This window comes from Polypterus senegalus, chromosome 6, assembly GCF_016835505.1.
Source record: "Polypterus senegalus isolate Bchr_013 chromosome 6, ASM1683550v1, whole genome shotgun sequence".
In the NCBI taxonomy this organism is placed as follows: domain Eukaryota; kingdom Metazoa; phylum Chordata; class Cladistia; order Polypteriformes; family Polypteridae; genus Polypterus; species Polypterus senegalus.
This window is the reverse complement of record NC_053159.1, coordinates 72,181,463-72,196,243: the sequence shown is the minus strand read 5'-3', so window position 1 is coordinate 72,196,243 and position 14,781 is coordinate 72,181,463. Positions and strand designations below refer to the sequence as shown.

General features: G+C 36.9%; 1 protein-coding gene across 1 annotated transcript in view; it reads right to left on the bottom strand.

Moving 5' to 3' along the window:
* xrcc5 (X-ray repair complementing defective repair in Chinese hamster cells 5) overlaps window positions 1-14,781 on the bottom strand; it is a 104,062-nt gene that overhangs the window by 49,417 nt on the left and 39,864 nt on the right. Inside the window, exon 7 of the mRNA XM_039756332.1 lies at window positions 7,340-7,454. Within this exon, the coding sequence (XP_039612266.1) occupies window positions 7,340-7,454 (115 nt within the window). The remainder of the gene's footprint in view (window positions 1-7,339; window positions 7,455-14,781) is intronic.

Here is a 14,781-nt window from a genome sequence, read left to right as displayed (position 1 = left end):
GTCCTGGTTGTGCAACAGTGGACCTGGTGTCAGTGTTTGGTCCACATTGCCAGCAGTAAGTCGAACCCATTTCCAGTGAGAGCTGGACTCTTCCAGGGCTGCCGTTCGTCACCAATTCTGTTCATAACTTTTATGGACAGAATTTCTAGGCACAGCCAGGGCATTGAGGGGGTCCGGTTTGGTGGGCTCAGGATTGGGTCACTGCTTTTTGCAGATGATGTTGTCCTGTTTGCTTCATCAGGCCGTGATCTTCAGCTCTCACTGGATCGGTTCACACCCGAGTGTGAAGCAGCTGGGATGGCAATCAGCACCTTCAAATCCGAGACCATGGTTCTCAGCCGGAAAAGGGTGGAGTGCCCTCTCTGGGTTGGGAGCGAGATCCTGCCCCAAGTGGAGGAGTTCAAGTATCTCGGGGTCTTGTTCAAGAGAGAGGGAAGAATGGAGCGTGAGATCGACAGGTACAGTAGATCAGTGCGGCGTCCACAGTGATGCGGGCTCTGCATTGGTCTGTCGTGGTGAAAAAGGAGCTGGGCTGAAAGGTAAAGCTCTCGATTTACTGGTTGATCTACATTCCTACACTCACCTATGGTCATGAAATGTGGGTAGTGACCAAAAGAACGAGATTACAAATACAAGCGGCTGAAATGTATTTCCTCCACAGGGTGTCTGGGCTTTCCCTTAAAGATAGGGTGAGAAGCTTGGTCATCTGGGAGGAGCTCAGAGTAGAGCCACTGCTCCTCTGCATCGAGAGGAGTCAGATGTGGTGGCTCAGGCATCTGATCAGGATGCTTCCTGGACGCCTCCCAGGTGAGGTGTTCCAGGCATGTCTAAATGGGAGGAGGGACCACGGACAACCCAGGACACGCTGGAGGGACTAGGTCTCTTAGCTGGCCTGGGAACACCTCGGGATTCCCCAGGGAGTGCTAGTAGAAGTGGCCAGGGAGAGGGAAATTTGGGCATCTCTGCTCAAGCTGCTTTCCCCGCAATCCGATCTCGGATAAGCAGAAGAGGATGGATGGATAACATCCTGGAGTTCTTTCTAAACGTCTATTTTTACTTCACTTGAATTTCCATGCTGACTCTAAAGTCATCTTAGAACCAGATACACCCTACGTTTATTTCTGAACTGGAGTTCAGATGTAATGTACAAACCGGATTCCAAAAAAGTTGGGACACTAAACAAATTGTGAATAAAAACTGAATGCAATGATGTGGAGATGGCAAATGTCAATATTTTATTTGTAATAGAACGTAGATGACAGATCAAACGTTTAATCCGAGTAAATGTATCATTTTAAAGGAAAAATATGTTGATTCAAAATTTCACGGTGTCAACAAATCCCAAAAAAGTTGGGACAAGTAGCAATAAGAGGCTGGAAAAAGTAAATTTGAGCATAACGAAGAGCTGGAAGACCAATAAACACTAATTAGGTCAATTGGCAACATGATTGGGTATAAAAAGAGCTTCTCAGAGTGGCAGTGTCTCTCAGAAGCCAAGATGGGTAGAGGATCACCAATTCCCACAATGTTGCGCAGAAAGATAGTGGAGCAATATCAGAAAGGTGTTACCCAGCGAAAAATTGCAAAGACTTTGCATCTATCATCATCAAATGTGCATAACATCATCCGAAGATTCAGAGAATCTGGAACAATCTCTGTGCGTAAGGGTCAAGGCTGTAAAACCACACTGGATGCCCGTGATCTGTGGGCCCTTAAACGACACTGCACCACAAACAGGAATGCTACTGTAAAGGAAATCACAGAATGGGCTCAGGAATACTTCCAGAAACCATTGTGAGTGAACACAATCCGCCGTGCCATCCGCCGTTGCCAGCTGAAACTCTACAGTGCAAAGAAGAAGCCATTTCTAAGCAAGATCCACAAGCTCAGGCGTTTCACTGGGCCAGGGATCATTTAAAATGGAGTGTGGCAAAATGGAAGACTGTTCTGTGGTCAGACGAGTCACGATTCAAGTTCTTTTGGAAATCTGGGACGCCATGTCATCCGGACCAAAGAGGACAAGGACAATCCAAGTTGTTATCAACGCTCAGTTCAGAAGCCTGCATCTCTGACGGTATGGGGTTGCATGAGTGCGTGTGGCATGGGCAGCTTGCATGTCTGGAAAGGCACCATCAATACAGAAAAATATATTCAGGTTCTAGAACAACATATGCTCCCATCCAGACGTCATCTCTTTCAGGGAAGACCCTGCATTTTTCAACAAGATAATGCCAGACCACATTCTGCATCAATCACAACATCATGGCTGCGTGGAGAAGGATCCGGTACTGAAATGGCCAGTCTGCAGTCCAGATCTTTCACCTATAGAGAACATTTGGCGCATCATAAAGAGGAAGGTGCGACAAAGAAGGCCCAAGACGATTGAACAGTTAGAGGCCTGTATTAGACAAGAATGGGAGAGCATTCCTATTTCTAAACTTGAGAAACTGGTCTCCTCGGTCCCCAGACGTCTGTTGAGTGTTGTAAGAAGAAGGGGAGATGCCACACAGTGGTGAAAATGGCCTTGTCCCAACTTTTTTGGGATTTGTTGACACACCATGAAATTCTGAATCAACATATTTTTCCCTTAAAATGATACATTTTCTCAGTTTAAACTTTTGTTCCGTGATTTATGTTCTATTCTGAATAAAATATTAGAAGTTGGCACCTCCACATCATTGCATTCAGTTTTTATTCACGATTTGTATAGTGTCCCAACTTTTTTGGAATCCGGTTTGTAATTCATTTTGGTTAAGATTCTTGCTGCTATGTTTTAAGTTAATTGAGGAGTAGAAATAAAAAGATTTAGCAGTCTTATAATAAAATATTACAACAATGAATTCTGTTTGAAAAAAAAAAAAGTTACTGGGGTTGGTGTTATCTCAATCCTCAGCCCGTTATGGATTTAGAGAAACAAAGACAGAAGAAAATCAAAACATCTTTAATTTAAACACAGTGCAGCACACACAAAGATGAAACCTACTAGTCATGTGTGGGCCTAAATTAAAATGTATAAATACTGCTTTAACAAGTAGGGATGCTTCGATCAGGTTTTAAGGTTGATACCAATCACCGATTTCATACTTGATCAGTCAATTCTAATAACAAATTTGATTTTGTTTTTCTTTCTTTGTCTCTTTAAAAAACTTTTTACACTAAGCTCCTGCATAACCAGACATATACAGTAGAAGCCTTATATATTAAAGTGTTAAGTTTTGTATTTTTATAATTTAACTATAGACCACAGGTGTTAACTGTTAATTCTGTAGGCTTATTGTTCAGTAACCATAAAAATACTAAAATAAATAAAATTTCCTCAAAATAAATACTTTAACAAATAAAATACGTACAAAAATATATATACATAATACATATTGAATAAAAGAAAATAAAATGCTTCTCCAACTATAGACTGTCATGTTGTTTAATTCTTCCTGTAATCTAGGCTAAATTAAAAAAGCAGTTTTCACCATTTATCCAACAACAAAAAATGAATTTTATTTATATATACATATAATATAAATATTTTATATATATATATATATATATATATATATATAAAATATAAATAATTTTTATATATTTATATATAATCTCAATTAATTAATATTGGCAATTAAACACTGCTTAAATGTAAATATACTTATGGGTTTTAATCATTTTTCATCATAAATTGCACTACAGTGCAATAGATTACCATTTTAATTATATAGTACAATGTCCACAGTACAGTGTCCATTTTAACTCAAAAGGTCTGAAATCATTAAAGCTTTTCTTGCTGTTTGTCTGATTTCACAGGATGACTTCTCCAAGTCCTTCATCTCAGTTTATTACTCCATTTTCTTTAAGCTAAAGGTTAATATTCCAATTGTCTTTTACTGATTAAAAACAAGCCTTGATTTGCACTGGTTCATCTACCAAAACAACTTGGGTAAAGGAGCACTGCAACTAAATATCAGTAAAGCACAGAAAAGCAGGGGCTGAAAAGGTTGTTTTTGTAATTGGCTAATTTACCAATCATAGATCAAGTCTTTTTTAGTGAAAATCGGCTGATCGATAGGAGCATCCCTATCAAACAGTAAACAAGGCTGCTTGCTTTTACTGTTGTCAGCTTCTTTACTTCCAGGCTTTAATTTTTCTCTGAAGACAACATCCACCCCATTATATGCCTGGACACCATTATTTTTCAGGATCATAAACTACCTCTCATCTGTAATCTTAACTAGCTTTGGAAGTGGATCCACTTCTGGAACTCTCTCTAGAACTATGGTTGGCAATGTATGGTTTGCATATAATAAATAAATTTTGCATAATTAACATTACAACAAAATGCTAGATTGTAAGGAAGGCAATATGTGTAAGAAGATGAACAATCCTCTGTGCAACTTGGTTATGAATCATGTAGTTCTAAAAATTACTTTCACTATTAATTTATGTTTTGGTTTTAAATGTGATATTTATTCATCATTATGTTTTGAATTTACAGTGACGATAGTTAAGCCAGTGGCACATGGAACTTCATTGTCCAAGTATATGGGTACTCTCTAGAAATCATTTTAAAAATGCATTTGTTTATGTCTTCTGGTTATAAACTTTTGGTTAAGAATTTTAGACTTTGATTTCTGGTTCTTACTTTGTCTAAGATGCCCGATTGTTTTTCTTTTTGGTATCAACCCCTGCTTGTTGTGATGATGTTTCATCTTCCAAGTTATGCCACTGTCTTTATCTAGTGCCAAGTTTTCACCCTGTCGCTGTACACCCGTATTTAAAGATGACAGCACTACTTCAGGCATCCTTTAATTAACATAGATATAAATCTAATAACTCAGTAAATATTAACATCTATCACCGTAACATTAAACATTTCAAATTAGATTTATAAATTAGCTAGTAGTTTCAGAAGTAGCAGAAATAACACTATAGACATCTGCAATTACAGGTGACAAGTTTCCATATAAATAGAATGTGAAGTATTGTATTACTGAATTGCAAAATTAAACATAGTATCTAAATATAGTTAACACAAGTTAGTTGAATTAAGTACTTTTATACTGTTAGTCACATAAACATTTCAAATATATGTAGTTATATACTATTACATCAAAACTGTATAATAACCAGAAACTACAGTCACTCAAGAATAAAACATGACAGTTAGGAAGTAGGCTGGCTGACTATACAGTGGTGTGAAAAACTATTTGCCCCCTTCCTGATTTCTTATTCTTTTGCATGTTTGTCACACAAAATGTTTCAGATCATCAAACACATTTAACCATTAGTCAAATATAACACAAGTAAACACAAAATGCAGTTTTTAAATGATGGATTTTATTATTTAGGGAGAAAAAAAAATCCAAACCTACATGGCCCTGTGTGAAAAAGTAATTGCCCCCAGAACCTAATAACTGGTTGGGCCACCCTTAGCAGCAATAACTGCAATCAAGCGTTTGCGATAACTTGCAATGAGTCTTTTACAGCGCTCTGGAGGAATTTTGGCACACTCATCTTTGCAGAATTGTTGTAATTCAACTTTATTTGAGGGTTTTCTAGCATGAACCGCCTTTTTAAGGTCATGCCATAGCATCTCAATTGGATTCAGGTCAGGACTTTGACTAGGCCACTCCACAGTCTTCATTTTGTTTTTCTTCAGCCATTCAGAGGTGGATTTGCTGGTGTGTTTTGGGTCATTGTCATGTTGCAGCACCCAAGATTGCTTCAGCTTGAGTTGACGAACAGATGGCCGGACATTCTCCTTCAGGATTTTTTGGTAGACAGTAGAATTCATGGTTCCATCTATCACAGCAAGCCTTCCAGGTCCTGAAGCAGCAAAACAACCCCAGACCATCACACTACCACCACCATATTTTACTGTTGGTATGATGTTCTTTTTCTGAAATGCTGTGTTTCTTTTACGCCAGATGTAACGGGACATTTGCCTTCCAAAAAGTTCAACTTTTGTCTCATCAGTCCACAAGGTATTTTCCCAAAAGTCTTGGCAATCATTGAGATGTTTCTTAGCAAAATTGAGATGTTCTTTTTGCTTAACAGTGGTTTGCGTCTTGGAAATCTGCCATGCAGGCCGTTTTTGCCCAGTCTCTTTCTTATGGTGGAGTCGTGAACACTGACCTTAATTGAGGCAAGTGAGGCCTGCAGTTCTTTAGACATTGTCCTGGGGTCTTTGTGACCTCTCGGATGAGTCGTCTCTGCGCTCTTGGGGTAATTTTGGTCGGCCGGCCACTCCTGGGAAGGTTCACCACTGTTCCATGTTTTTGCCATTTGTGGATAATGGCTCTCACTGTGGTTCGCTGGGGTCCCAAAGCTTTAGAAATGGCTTTATAACCTTTACCAGACTGATAGATCTCAATTACTTCTGTTCTCATTTGTTCCTGAATTTCTTTGGATCTTGGCATGATGTCTAGCTTTTGAGGTGCTTTTGGTCTACTTCTCTGTGTCAGGCAGCTCCTATTTAAGCGATTTCTTGATTGAAACAGGTGTGGCAGTAATCAGGCCTGGGGGTGGCTACGGAAATTGAACTCAGGTGTGATACACCACAGTTAGGTTATTTTTTACAAGGGGCAATTACTTTTTCACACAGGGCCATGTAGGTTTGGATTTTTTCTCCTAAATAATAAAACCATCATTTAAAAACTGCATTTTGTGTTTACTTGTGTTATATTTGACTAATGGTTAAATGTGTTTGATGATCAAAAACATTTTGTGTTACAAACATGCAAAAGAATAAAAAATCAGGAAGAGGGGAAAAAGTTTTTCACACCACTGTATATGCATATCAGTACAAAGATAAGTATTTAGAAAAATTAACTGATATATAGTAACAGTCTGTTCATTGAACCTTTTGATTTTAAAAATGCAGGCTTCTACCAAACTTTGAAAAGAATAACCAAGAATAATTGTGAAATAACTGGAAAAGCCCAATAAAGATTGAAAGGCCTTTCCTGTGAATATGAAATTTGAAGTGATAAAGTGCATGTGACTGGTCTTATTAAATAGTATTCCATTAAGGGAAATGGTTTTATTATCGATTGTATTGATAAATAAAATGTTAAACTAATTTGGGCAATTTTCATTCATTTGGGTTTATTTAAGAAAAAAATGGGTGTCATTTGTTGAGGCCAGGTAAAACATGAACATTTTTTTCAATTAAATTATTGGTAACTAAGTGTTTGTGTTCATCTTATGAAGGGGTTTTCAGGAACAGATTAGTTTCACGTGGGGGAAGGCAGTATGTGTTAACTAAAAGTTAGGCCATGTGAATACTATTAATAGAAAGACCTGATTTAAGTTTAAAATGCTGAAATAAGTAAAAGCAAATGCTTACTGCTTTGTATCCAACAATTCGGATAGAAAGAGAGCTGCCAATTGTAAGCTGACAAGGCCAGGCCATGGGCTTCCTCTCAATCTTCTTGAAAAGCGTTAATTTTTCCAGTGACTCACTGCAGATAAAAATAGAAAAAAATATAAGTAATTGGGATAGACCTGCAAAAAAGCAAGTACTAATTCTGTCCAGGATAATGTAGGAGGTACATTAGAATAGAGGTTTCACAAATCAGAGGTCATTCAGTCTGTCAAGTCCCTTAGGTTACATAATAGCCAAGCTGTCCCAGTATCTCATCCAGTTACGTTTTTAAAAGTTGTCCAAGATTCACCTTCAACTACTGTGCATAAATTGCTTCAGTTTTCTGTGTAAAGGAGTGCCTACTGGCTTTAATATGAAATGCACTTTACATTTAACTTCCACAGGGTTTCTCAAGTACATGATTTGCCAATTAATGGAAAGAATTCTGATGGATCAATTTTATTGCTGTTTATGAGGCTTTTGAATACCTGAATTGGGCTTGCACACAGCTTTCGTTGCTCTTTAATAAATAACTTTAATTCTTTTAGCCTCTCAGAGGAGGACATATATTTTAGTCTCATCGTGCACGTGGTAGTAACACAATTTGAATAAAAGCAGTGTGTGGCTTTTAAAGATATTCTGGACATACTTTTTCTTATATTAATCCTTACACCTCATATTATAACTGAAATAGGTGCCCATAAAAAGTCTAAAGACCTTTTTAACAGTTTGACATTTTGGTATAAAAATAAAATTAAAAATTATTTACTTTACCTTTGCATTATTGCTCAATAAATCCCCATATTTGTGAAAATTAAAAAAAACGAAACACTATGATAATTATAAATAGCACAGTGTTTAACCCAGTGTTTCCCAACCTTGGTCCTGTAGCCCCCCTGTGGCTGCAGGTTTATGTTCCAACCAGCTTCTGTTTTTAATTGGACTCCTGGGATAATTAAGTGATGTATTATTGCCCAAGTTCTGTGTTTTGGGAACAATATAGAAATTAGAAAACTAAGTTTGGTTATATATATATATATATATATATATATATATATATATATATATATATGGAAGAGAAGGTCTGTTATACGGTTTGCATATTTGCAGCTGGAGATCCACAAAGGAAGAAAATGAATCACGTATAAATAATAAAGTAGTTTTTATTCCTGAGCTTTCAACCCCTGCCAGGGGTCTTCATCACAGGATAATGCTTAGAATTACAAGAATCAAAGGCAACATATAGCAAAAAATTATGTGGGGGGACAGGGAGGTGGCTAAGTCAGTGTGATCAGGGGGTATAAAAAATGAAAAAGAAAGTTATCATTTAAAAAAACACACTGTGTCTTGTTATACAGACTTCACTGTTTTTTTTGCTTTTTCACTTGGTGTTACTAGTAATCACATGTAAATAAAGGTAAACACGAATGGAAAGCTTTGAAATCTGACCGAAACCACTATGATTTCAAGTGTTTTCAACAAAATCCATATAAAATAAGAAAAGATGTGTATATTTAGTTTTCGCATGCCGTATATTGGTGGTGCCTCAGTTTTATAATACAGTGTATTTAACTATTCCAAAATATAATACAAATTAAATTTGTAAGAGAATTATACTTAACGGGTGTACTAGATTATCTGCCTATAGTTCTTGGGCATTGTTTTATCACACTACCTATTCATCCCCTGCAGTTTTACCTCCCTGCCACCATCAACTATTAAACGAAGCATTGTTTCATGTATATTTATGCATTTTGTATAACTTAGTTATCTTGGGGTTTTTTTTTTTTCAAAAATCACACACAAATTAGTATTTATTTCTGATATTTCAATATGTTACAGCTAGCACTTATGTGCAGTACATATTTATTATGGACATACAATACTAATATTTTAACTTTAACTTTTTTTTTGTATAATTCCATATTAATTTCCAAACTGTTTCCACAGTTACAGTATCATAGTATTTCATGTATTATAATATAATAAAAAAAATAAAAATACATTTATTTAAATAAAAATAAAAATGTAAGAATATATTGTTAAATTAGCCTTAGTGTGTGGGTGGGTGGGTGTGTGTTTGCCCTGCAATGTACTGGAATGCTGTCTAAGTATTGTTCCAGCAGTATGCCTGATGACTGCTGGGACAGGATCTAGCTGCCCTGTGACCCTGCCCTGACCTAAGCAGGTTAGGAAAAGAACGGATGGATGGATGGATGTAAGAATATACTTTGTGATTTTAAATTAACATGGCCAAAATTATTTTTCTTCTTTTGCTTTACAAGAACAGCCAATTTAGAAAAAAATTTGGTTCAGTTTCACCAGAAAAAGAAAGGAGCACAAATTTATTTAAAAGTACTTTTAAGAATACTTTTTACTTAGAAATACACTTTTAAATGTAATTAAAAGTATTTTACATAAAAGAGTAGGAGAATCAAAACCATCAACTGTAACTGGAAACTATAACAGCTTTCTTTGTACTGTATATAGCAGAGAAATTTAAAAAGTAAGTTATAAACATCAGATCCATTTAATCATCTATCTATCTATCTATCCATGACAAAACTATATCAACCCAGTTCAGTACTGCAGTTGCTTGATACCACCAGCACCAAATGCATGGTACAAACCAAACACTGACATGGAGCAAGGGCCCAACCTTCAAAACCAAAGATGTCCTTTCCCCCACAACTAACTCCATTTGGAAGACATAATGATGCAGTGTTTCAGTAGACGTTTCAGTAATCTACCTAAAAATAAAGGTTCCTTTTTCACATTTCAGGTAAAAACTGAGAGAATTTCTAAATAAGGATTAATCTATTAATTTATCTATAGCATAGTAAAGACTGCAGATGGGTATAGTTCAAACTCTGTTAGGGGTGTCACAAGAACTGACATATATATCAATACTCATTTGGTACCAAAGTTCTGAAAACTTGACGGTACCAGTTTTTTTACAGTTTCAAAGTACCGAGAAAGTTGGTACTACACTCACATGTGACTGCAAGTAGATAAATTACTCCAAAAGGCAAAATGATACACGAAAAAAAACTTGAGTGAAACTACATGGAAAAATGAATGGATGCCATTTTCTTGCCTTTTGAAGGCAAAATACCATTCATTAGCATGTATCATATATGTAAATGGTATGTTGAAGAACGTCATGCTGTCTCTAAGCTGTAAATTAATTAAGGACAGGTAATTACAGCCCAAGTAACTTTCCAATTCTGAATTTATAAACAGGCATAAGCAATAACAAAGTCTAACCACTAAGAAAAAACCTTGAAAACAGCAAAAGAATGGCAGTTTTACAAGAGTTCTGAAATAAAACATTAATGTAAAACTGTCAAGTTTGATTTTACACAGAAATCAATAAAGTGAAAAAAAAAAAAAAAAATTAAGCAGCATGAGTTTCTGACATTTACATTGGGAATTGGACTAATCTGTTAAATATCACTCTTTTGTAATATTGTTTCAACCAGCCAATGATGCAAATATACATTTTACAATACCAAATATTACAAAGCTAACAGATTGGTTCATGAAAAACCAGACTAAAATCATATACTTCCATTTATTGAGGTGAACAAAATTTTGCCTCTTTTATAATACAGTACAAAATATATGTGGTGGAGTGATATTTTGTGTATAAGTGATAAATATTTTATATATAGTCAGAAAAAGCAAATGTAATATGAGTGTTTCAAGAGGAAATTTTTATTTTATTGATGAGTACAGCAGTGCTTTTTTGTCTAACTAACCATCCTCTTGAGTCTTTAGGACTGATTCGGAATGTCAAATGTATTCCATGTCTCAAATCGATTTGGCAAAGGGGAATTCTCTGCAGGACATTCTATGAAACATCCCCCGCAGGAAGCTGGCAAGCATCAGCTAAACAAATGGTATCTACTACTTGAGAGCAGGTCTGAAAAGGCAGTGTGTGCACCCATTGGTCTGAAGTATGGCTGTTTGGGATTGGTTTTAAATCAGAGGCCATTCTGTACCAAAATGCCCTACAGGCAAAAACCCTATCTCTCTCTCACACACACACACACGCACACTCTCACACCATGGCCAAGAAGAAAACACAATGAGGAGCACAACTCAGCAGCCATGTTGAGATAGACATGAGGCCTGTCCTAAAGAAACTACTAGGACTGAAAACTTCACCAGAGACATCTGAGTAACTACAAGTCTGTGTCCCACCTGAAACAACACATCTATCATTTATAAGGTTATTTGGTTGCCAACATTCACATGTACTTTGCTTCATTATTATTTTATGAATATTATTAATACATTATTAACATGTGTAACTCAACTCCTGTTTGTCCATTTACTATATGTAATTGCCTGAGGTCATAGATGTAGAAGGGAAGGTGGGGAGAAGTGCTAAAATACAATATTTTATAAGCAGTGGTAAGTCTATGAGATTTGAGGCATTCTAATAAAAGTACAAAGAGTACAAAAGGGGAAAACAGAGTCACATAGGACTCTACCAAGACTAAACGATATATAAATACTAAGAGTAAAACCAGTTTTAAAATACTAGTATATCCATCAAGAGAGAACTTACCACTTATCACTTAACTAAATTAGCACCACAAGGAATAGTCATGTCTCCTTTTCTCTTCATTCTGTACACCTCATACTATAAATATAACACAAGGTCATGTCACTTGCAGAAATTCTCTGATAATTCTGCACATATGCGGTGTATCAATAAGGGGAATGAGACAGAGTATAGGTGTCAGGTGAAGAACTTTGCTTCTTGGTGCAAAGAGAACTGTCTGCAACTAAACATTAGCAAAACCAAGGAACTGTTTTTTGACTTTCGCAACACTAAAGAACTTCTACACCCTGTCACTGTTCAGGGAGTGAATGTTGAGGTGTTGTACTTTGGGGTAACATAAGTATAAGAAAGCACAGAGCAGGCTCTTCTTTCATAGTAGAACTAATTCCTGTAATGTGAGTAGTGACTAGGGAATCCAATTCCTGGACATTTTTCATTCCCCCATATATATATACTTGCATAACAATAACAATTCAATACATTCATGGTCACTACAGTATTTGGATTTAATAATCTTTATGTGGGAAAAGGCTGACTCGCATAAATCAGTAGAGCCGAATAATGCAGTCAAGGAGCTTTTGAATTCAGCTGAGTGAAAAATGACGGCTGTCCGATTAACTGCGATTTTAGTTCCCTGTCTTTTCTCTTTCTCAGATCGCTTTTCGGAAGGAAGTCAGTTTCGTAGTTTTTATGAACTGTTTGAAAGTGCCTTTCCACATTTTCCTTCTTTGGAATAGCAATGATAGATTGACAGATCAGACAAACGCACTTCGATTGTGACATTGTGAGAGAAAAAAATCCTCATCTAATTACACATAAAGCTCATACCCTCCCCAAACAATTAATTTAAATCCGTTCTTTAGTCGATATAAATTGGAAGGCTAACTAGATCACAGCCGGAGTTTTGCAGTAGCTCGTGCGTTTGATCGTGCGTACGGGATGACCACAGTGTTTGAAGAGAAGAGATCTCAGACTGGCTGCCCTGTATGTCAATCAAGTGGCAAATGCCAAAGGGAGGATATATGATAGACTAACGTTTAAAAAAAAAAAATTTTTTTTGAATGCAATGCGATCGACGCATTGGGCACCCAAGAACTAGATACATGTACTTATATGACAGCATGAACTGCTTGTAGATAAGGTTAGTCTTTTATTGGTGTCAACATACTGCAGTAGTTTTATTAAAATGAAGTGTCGGTCGTTCTAAAACCGTTCACATGTGAGATGCCCATGCACTGTGAATGATTCCCGGGAATGGATAAACATGTCCGGGAAAGGATTCCCTAGTAGCGACATTCTTTACATCTTCTACAACTCTGTGGAGACCAGTGCAATTTTCTATGCTGTGATGTGATGGGCTGGTAAAATCATTTCAAAAGAGGCCCAGCAAATCAACAAGCTAATTACAAGGCAGACTCATTTATAGGATATACTCTGGATGCCCTGGTGGTAGTAGCAAAGGAAAGAATTAAAGCTAAACTGAGTGCCATTATAAACAATACAGCACACACTCTCACACACACTAACACTGAGAACTATCAGCCAACGAATTATTCAGCAAATGTGTGTGAGAAAACATTACTGGGAATCCTTTATATTGACAGCAATACACCTACATAATGCCTCACTGTGACTGCAAAGTCAGACATTTTCTTTGTTTTTATATTTTCTTTGTTTTTAGTCATTTCAGTGTGTGTGTGTGTGTGAATATAGATATAAAAATTCACTAAGGGCATGCAAGACAGTGAGCACATGCAAGACAGAGATCCCCGCCCACCAACTCTAAGACCATGGGATACGCATGACAGAGCCCCGCCCGCAATCTCTAATCCTACCTCCGCGTCTACTGTTGCTCTTGATCAAACAGCAATAATCAGAAAACAAAGTACTGCCTTAAAATTTTTATTAAGAAGAAAAGTAAATCTTTTTAAACTGAGGGAAAATATACCAATAATTATTTGTTAAGGATCTCTTTGTATACCACGTTGTCAGTTCGGCCCTCCGGTTGTAATATGACCAAGCTGTGCACTGAGCTTACTCTTGAGCATGCAACGTACTGTTGGCCATGTGAAAAGCAATCTTGCCTCAAATCTCACAGTTTGGATTGCTGCTGTCTTAATCGGTTTGAGTTTCATGGTTTGTTTCAATTACAACAGTATTTGCAGGACTTGTGTTGAAGAGACATTCGGCATCTGTCAAGCGTCAAGTACACAACCGGTTTCATTGATAACTTCGCATCCAGCTTTTGAGAGTGTAAACATTAATAAATATCAAAGTGTCCACTACTGAAATCGTCACCTGTGAATCTAAGATGTTTATGAGGCATAGGCGGTTGTCAAAAGGTGTAAAATATTTGGCCATTTCGGTATATTTGAAAGCGACAACCGAACAATTCAGCTGCAGCCATCAACTCACATGCAGATCCAGAGGTGAAGGTCTTAAGCATTTCACTCTTATAGTGTTCCTGTGTAGTATAATTATCTCCTGTACCGTCATCAGTCCACACCTTGAACCTGTCCCAGTCATTCAATACATAAGACACAATGTTCCTCCGGATATCAAGAGTGAGCCTGATATGGCCGTGCAATATGTAACAAAGAGAATGGAAAAGGTAGGTGCCATTTCCGGGCAGTTCTTTGATCGATGGTGATCACCTCGATAGACATGTTAATGGGGGTCCAGTTGGAATGATAAAGGAAATGGGTACCTGAACAATGTAAAGTAAGTCTAAAATACCTACACAATAACTATAATCGTAATAAATGAACAATAAAACAGCAGAGAAGCCGTGGATTAACTAAAAAGACTGTAGTCATCAGCAGGGAGACGTGAATCCCGTGGCAAAGCAAGG